This window comes from Fulmarus glacialis, unplaced genomic scaffold, assembly GCF_000690835.1.
Source record: "Fulmarus glacialis isolate BGI_N327 unplaced genomic scaffold, ASM69083v1 scaffold27002, whole genome shotgun sequence".
Classification (NCBI taxonomy): domain Eukaryota; kingdom Metazoa; phylum Chordata; class Aves; order Procellariiformes; family Procellariidae; genus Fulmarus; species Fulmarus glacialis.
The window spans coordinates 5274-12832 of record NW_009200201.1 but is presented as its reverse complement, the minus strand read 5'-3'; the positions used below and the strand labels follow the sequence as shown (position 1 = coordinate 12832).

The 7559-nt window shown below is 42.1% G+C and overlaps 1 protein-coding gene across 1 annotated transcript in view; it reads left to right on the top strand.

Annotated features, from left to right (window-relative positions):
- Positions 1-1137: 1137 nt before the first annotated feature.
- EDEM2 (ER degradation enhancer, mannosidase alpha-like 2) overlaps positions 1138-7559 on the top strand; it is a gene marked incomplete at its 5' end in the record, with an annotated part of 7504 nt that continues 1082 nt past the window's right edge. Inside the window, 7 exons of the mRNA XM_009573525.1 lie at positions 1138-1243; positions 2303-2428; positions 3157-3368; positions 4534-4675; positions 4974-5098; positions 5819-5963; positions 7136-7257. Of these exons, the coding sequence (XP_009571820.1) occupies positions 1138-1243; positions 2303-2428; positions 3157-3368; positions 4534-4675; positions 4974-5098; positions 5819-5963; positions 7136-7257 (978 nt within the window). The remainder of the gene's footprint in view (positions 1244-2302; positions 2429-3156; positions 3369-4533; positions 4676-4973; positions 5099-5818; positions 5964-7135; positions 7258-7559) is intronic.

Sequence of the window (7559 nt, the reverse complement as noted above, 5' to 3'; positions counted from 1 at the left end):
TAGTGAGTACGAGCTGCCCCCCCACCGCCGGGGCTCGGCCCCGCGGCTGCGGCCCGGCCTTCAGCCCGCTCAAGGCCGCTGTCAGCCTCCTTCTTCACACCTGGTTCTTACGCGGTGGTGACGGAAAGTCAGTTATGAATTGGCTGTGGAGGTTTCGTTGCAGCACTGGGAGGCAGGTGGCCAGAGCTCCCTGCCCCTTCTAGCTCTGGAATAGAGACCTAAAGTGTGCAACAAAAATGTTTTGAAATGAGGTGAAACAATTGCTTTTTTTTTTTGAGGCCATTTCCTCTTGTCCTATTGCTTGTTACTTGGGACAAGAGACTGACACCCACCTCGCTACAACCTCCTTCCAGGTAGTTGTAGAGCGCGATGAGGTCTCCCCTCAGCCTCCTCTTCTCCAGGCTAAACAGCCCCAGTTCCCTCAGCCGCTCCTCATCAGACTTGTTATTGCAACTTATGCAAGAGTGAGATTCAACTGCCTAAACACAAGCAACTAGTGGCACTTAAGATGTCCAAGCTCTTTGTAGATACCCAACATATGTGACATGTATTTGTACCTTTCTGGAGTAGCAGCCTTGCAGGTTATCACAGGGCATCTGAAATGGTCTAGGATGCAATCCCATGCTCCACAAGCAATAACAGGCCCTTAAGCGCCTAACTCATCTATAGATTCTTACATGGAGGCATCTTAGCCTCAAACTGAATCTTGCCCTGGGTAACTTTTTAAGCCCTGTGAAACTACTCCTATTACTGACAACGGGGTCCATATGTTTAAGCATATGAAGGCCTGGAGTTTTAAACCTTTAGCCTGCAGGAGAAAGGATGGTCATATCTATCCACATACATATGTACAAAATTTACACAAACTGACCTTGCTCTGAAGTTGGCATTGTAATAGAAAAGTAGTCAGTATGTTGGAAAAGAGGTTGGATTAATGCAACAGATATTAATTCATAAGTCTGTATATTTTACAACAAAGAGGAACACTTATTAACATCTACTGTAGTAGATAGTAAAAAAAAAAATTAAATTAGTAAATAGTAAAACAAAACTAGAATTAGCCCCTAACATTGAATTGCGCCTCTGTTTTCCCGTGAACTCTCAGCCTTGTTCTCTCTCATGCTGCTCCCCCTGCAGATCTTGGGAAATGTTTCCGAGTTCCAGCGAGTCGTCAATGTACTGCAGGAAGGGGTGGATTTTGATATTGATGTCAATGCATCTGTCTTTGAAACTAATATTCGAGGTGAGGTGGGTTTTTCTGTGGTGTTTATGCTGGATTACCTTCCTGTATGAGTCTCTGAACTGTACACAGAGGTAACGCGAGGCAGCGGTCAGAGTGAATTTGTAATGCGGTATAACAGGACATGTAAACACACAGAAGAATCCCAAACAAATGTCACTTCCTTTTTGTCTTTGCACATCACCTTTCTGTTTCCTGCCTCAACACAAACAGAAGTAGACGTGGCAGTTTCAATATTCTCGTGCCAGGTTTTAAGCTTTGGAATAAACATCTCTTCCACTGAAACAGTACAAATTGTATACTACCTTTTTTACATACTGTTTTGGAATAGAGATTGTTAATTTCTTGCTTTAGCGTCATAAAGTGAAACTTGTCTTTTTTCTTCAAAATCACAAGGGCCTTTGGAGTCTTGTACCCGGTTGAACGCTTAGCTGCTTTGGTACTGTCCAACTAAAAGACACTGGCAGGGAACAAAACTGTTAGTTATGCTTTTTTTGTTTCTCCTGTCAAATATTGGTGAGCCAGTTTTTGCAGCAGTGTAATTTCTCTGTGTTTGTGCTTGTTATGTGACAGTAGACAAGCCTGTGAAAAGGGCTAATAACTCCCTGCCTCTGTCAGTCACACTGAAATTCTTGACACTGGCCTAGACATTTTTTTCCAAGGAATTTAAGAAGGTACACTGTATTACTTTACACAAACATAGCATTAAGCTGTCTGGAAGAAATGAAACAGAATTCCTCTCACAGAGGTTCGTGTTCATTATAGTGTTAGCTTTCTGATTGTCTGCCGGGCAGTGCAGATATAGTAGGGCAAGTGGGATCTGATGCTTCTACAATAATGGAAGATATATATCTGCTACCCAGTGCAAACAGGCAGGAAGAAACAAACCAACCACTCTTCTTTTGCGGCATACTTCATTAGGCTGTTAAAAATGAGCCACCTCACTTTCCTTCTCCATAAACACTGCCTCTGCATCATGATAAATACAAATAAATAGAACTGGTTTCAGATTTCATTCCTCCCTCACATTCTTTAATGGTATTCTCACTGTGTACCTTCCAGTGGTGGGTGGTCTCCTCTCCGCTCACTTGCTGTCGAAGAAGGCTGGCGTTGAAGTAGAAGTGGGCTGGCCGTGCTCTGGACCTCTCCTCAGGATGGCGGAGGAAGCAGCTCGCAAGCTCCTGCCGGGTGAGAACTTGTCTGGTTTGTGTTGCTGTGCTGTAGTTCATGAGGTGACTGGTGTGTTTGATGGAGATGGCACGGTTTGATGTGTAAACTCATAAAATAGTCCTGCATTCCTTGAGCTCAAAGCAGGTTTAGCTTGCGGGGAAAACATTGTGAAGTGCATGATACCAGTTGTATATATGCATGCCAAGTGTTGTACGCACTTAACACATCAGTCTGTTGCTTGCTGAGGGGAAATATATTTAATATAAATAATAAATAAAGGCTGTGAAACAGCAGCTTGTAAAACCAAGAAGATGCAGCCTTATCTACCCCTTTGTGGGCTGCTGCTGGGATGAGTGCCCTGATAGCATGGCACTGTTTCCTTGTGTGGTGTGCACCCTGGGCTACCGCTGAGTAATCGCAGGCTCAGTGTTTGCACTTCCCTGACCAGTGTGTTTAGACTATTTTGACTACCCTGCTTGTGCTGTAAAAAAAGTAGGGATGCAGTCTGCTGCTCTGGGCAAGGTGGAAGAGATCTGCGGTATCTTCCCAGGACTGTGTGTAGCTTGGGGTACCCTCTCTGCCCCTCCCAGGATCACACTCTACTTCTGTTTTCGTTCTTTGCAGTGACTGCAATTGCTCCAGTCCTGCTTCTTGCCTGTCTGCAGTGGAATGTGAGGCACATGTTTGCTTGACAGTCTGTCAAACGTAACTGAACACTCATGTGAAACAAAAATACTATGTTTCAGCTTTTCAGACTCCAACTGGGATGCCATATGGAACAGTGAACTTGCTGCACGGAGTAAACCCTGGGGAAACCCCAGTTACCTGTACTGCTGGAATTGGTACATTTATAGTGGAATTTGCCACTTTAAGCCACCTTACTGGTGACCCGGTGTTTGAGGATGTTGCCAGGAAGGCTTTGAAGGCGCTGTGGAAAAATCGCTCAGATATTGGGCTGGTGAGTGAGGAATGGACTTTGAATTTGCTGGCCTGCTTTTGTATAGTTTTGTGGATGCAATTCTAAGCATAAACAGAGAGGAGACAGAACTAGATAAATAACCATAGTGCTAATAAGTGGGTTGAAGTCGCATGTTTGACGTTGTTCTTGAACACCTGCAGCATCCACATCTCTGCTTTAGTGGTGCAACCCAACATTATGCCATTGTTCTGTTCCATAACAGATGTGGTTGGGGGACAAATGCCTTCTACTGGGTATTGCAGTTTTTATAACAGCAGCTGTAACAGATTAAAAAAAGGTCTGTCTGATGCCTGGTGTGACAACAACCTACGGAAGAAAATAAGAGCACAGCAAGTGCAACAGGATACTCCCAGCCTCTACAGCTTTGGCATTTTGGGAATATCCAGAGCTAGAAGCATTATCTCTGGATAGTGTTCACTATCTCCTGGTCAATCTTTCTTCAGTTAATTTCGATAGCTGCTTTTTGAACCTATGTGAGCTCCTAGTGTTGCATATGTGAAGTGCAAGAGATTTGTTCATATGCTGTATGAAGAAGTGTTCCTTTTGTTTGCTTTGGGATCTGTTTATTTTTTTGTTTATGCCCCTAATCCTTGTTCAAGAAAGAAACTGAATAGCTGGGTTTTTTCATCTTTGTTAAGCAAGTCACAATTGTGTATTATATTCTCCATCATCTGGGTCTCTTTCTAGGCTGAAGAGTCCCAGGTTAGAAGGATCTATTTAAATATTAGCATGGCAGCTCTCATGCCTTTGACATCCCGGGCCTCCATCTCTGCATCTGTACCTCTTCATCCTCCTCTACTCTTTTGTAGGATGTGAATTAGGACCAGACACATGTTGAAATTGTGCATTTTTACAGTAGTGTAATGGTGTTTTGTTTTGGCCAGTGCAGCATTTATATTGGAAGCACAAAATTCCAAAGCTGTGTTTTCTACAGTTTGTACTTCTCTGATACTGATAAATGTGTCATGTAATGGAGAAAATGCTAGTTGGTTATGGACATTGTGAATCTGTGAAATGAACAGTCTGAAAGAAGGTCAAGGTTTTCTTGTGTGGTTGTGTTGTGGGGATTTTTTAATCATAATTTAGTAGATTAGCTTTATTTCTACTTTAACTTCCTCTTTCCTCCTCTCCTCACTTCTTCCAGGTTGGTAACCACATTGATGTGATAACTGCCAAGTGGGTGGCCCAAGATGCTGGCATTGGGGCCGGAGTGGACTCCTACTTTGAATACCTTGTTAAAGGAGCCATTCTCCTGCAGGACAAGGAGCTGATGTCCATGTTTCTAGGTGAGCAGTTTGTTTTCTGTGTGAAGGGTCCCAGAAATGCTTCCTTGACTGCACCTGTAAGAACTTTGCACGTGGGACTGTGGAAGAAGAAGATGAATAATCTAATAGGGTACATTCAAGACTGTTCCTGAAGCCTTTGTTGTAATATTTTTGAACAGTCTGTGTTACAAAGAGTTACCAAAGTGAGCATCCCAAGAAGTCATTCATTTGACATGGTTCAAGTAAAAAAGGGGCTTCTCTCATTCTTAAAAAAGGATTTTTTTTGTTGGATTACCTACCCATCTATGTTTCTTTATAGAATATAACAAAGCTATCAAAAATTACACAAAGTTTGATGACTGGTACCTCTGGGTTCAGATGTACAAAGGAACAGTGTCCATGCCTGTGTTTCAGTCCCTGGAGGCCTACTGGCCAGGCCTACAGGTAAGAGCTGTCATACCAGTAGCATATGGTGATTTTGTTCATCTGTCTTGGGTTGGTCTTTAATATGAAAGTTACAAATATAACCCTCATCTGTGCTGATTGAAGAGTTTGTTTTGATCTCTGGTGAAATCTATAGTAGTCTGAGCATGTAGAAGAGCAGATGTTGACTTTATCTATGGTCTATAAAGAAAGTCTCCCATTAAGCATGATGGCAGGGCAGGTTTTTTGTAGCAAACTCCACTGACAGTGATCTCATAATCCAGATGGGAACGTAAGGTAAAAGAAAATCACACCTCTTTTTCCACCACCTTATAAATGCTTTATTTGTGTGAATACTTTCCCACTGAGAGGTTTGCTTTCTCATCAGTACTTACATTTGGTCTGGGACTTTGTTATCCCCAGTGAAATACACTGGATGCTGTGATTGACTAAAAGAAATGTTGACTGAAGAAACCCAGCCTTCCGTTAACTAAAAATCAAAGAGACTTCATATTATTTAGGTATGCGGAAAGTGATCCAATGGAAAAGCAGCACCTATCTCCTTAATCCTATCTATTCTTAAGGCATCATGCCTAAATATTACTTACATCATTCAGACCTGTTGAACAACCCATTTCTGTCACATCTCTTGCTTTGAATATAGGAGTGTTATTGTATCAATTCCACTGCTGTTTCTTCTTCACCTAGATGTTGCTTTGCTACTTGTTTCCTCTCTCTCAGAGCCTAATTGGGGACGTAGATAATGCCATGCGAACCTTCCTCAACTATTACACTGTCTGGAAGCAGTTTGGTGGGCTGCCTGAGTTCTACAACATTCCCCAGGGCTATACGGTGGACAAGAGAGAAGGATATCCACTCAGGCCTGGTAAGCAGAAATGAAATAAAAACGAACGTGGACTCCTGCTTTTGCTCTGGTGGTAAGATCAAATGTTAGCAACACCTGCCCTCCAAAAGTTCCTCCCCAGTTTTGCTTTGACGTAGTTCCTGCATGCATTTTACCAGTGATTTCCATAGTCAAAGCTACACATTTTGCTTTCTGCCATTCACAAAGGCAGGGCTACTTTTTAAAGGAAGCAAACCATAGTGCTACTATATAAAGGGGGCCTGTTAATGAATTGGGTTCACAATGTAGGATTTGACACGTTTAAGTGTTAGACTGTCTGACATGGGATGTTTTAAAGTCAAGCAAAATGTTAATGTGATTGCCTGTGTCCTTTAAATTTAGGAAGTGAGAGTGAGTATGAATAGACCACACTAATTCTGCTGAGTTCCTGAAACAAACTAATTCTAGTTGCACTAGTAAAGCTCAACATACAAGAGGGATTATATGTTGTCTGTGATACTGCACTGAAATGATCTGTCTTTTTTTCTGTTTTTTACAACTCTGACAAAAAAAAAATCACACCTGATTATTAGGTCAGTAAAACTTTGTAAATGAGAATAATTAATTTCCTTTTGGTCTGAGTGTTCAGGTGACATCCACATTGGACACTTCTACCCAAAATACTCCTCAGCATTAGCTTTCAAATGTATTATAGCATCCAAAAAGACCTGTTTCTTTAGTAAGTAAACACAGCACAGTGCGTGTGTTGCCTATATAGAGTATTTCCATAGTGCCTGTTTTCGTGGTGTTTTAGATACCCCTGTTTCCGAGGCTTATGGTATTGTTTAAAAATACTTTGGGGGTGGAATTTCTTGTTTGTAATCCTTTCTAGAAGCATCTTTCTTTTCTTCCTTTGACAACTGAGTTTTAATCCTTTTCCCCTTTGCTCCCCGCCCACTCTCTGAATGTGGGAGGGGAGCATTATTCACTTTCACCTGAGCTGATGCAATCTGGTTAGAGTGAATTTCTTTGTAGCACATCCTTAGTAAAAGCAAGTATCTGTGCTTGAGCCAGAGGAAATACAAGGCAAGCTAGGCTGTTTACCTGATCATCTTAAAGTAGTATTCTTAAATTAGTTCAAGGAATATCTCATCTTCCTTGTGTACATGGTTTGGTAATCTTTATGCTTGCAAATGTTTGGGGTTTTTTTGCAGAGCTGATTGAGAGTGCAACGTATCTGTACCGTGCTACAAGAGATCCCACGCTCTTAGAACTGGGAAGAGACGCAGTGGAGTCAATAGAGAAAATCAGCAAGGTGGACTGTGGATTTGCAACTGTAAGTGCTAAATCAACTGCTAAGTCAGCTAAATGGCTGCTAAAAATCAGCTTTTAGAAAGTGTTCTCATGAATGGTGTTTTGCCATTAAGTCAAGCGATTGCTTTGACTGAAACATGACTTTTTTTTCAAACAAACCCCTTGTATTTCTCTGTGAAGCTGATCTGGTAACTGCTAGTCATGTTTCTTGTAGTAACTTCCCTCACAGCCTGAACAGTGGGCCAAATTCTGTCATTGGCTGTTGCACCAGAGCCCAAAACATGGGAAAGCTTCTCCTGCCTCCTGGTAGCTACTAGGGGTTTC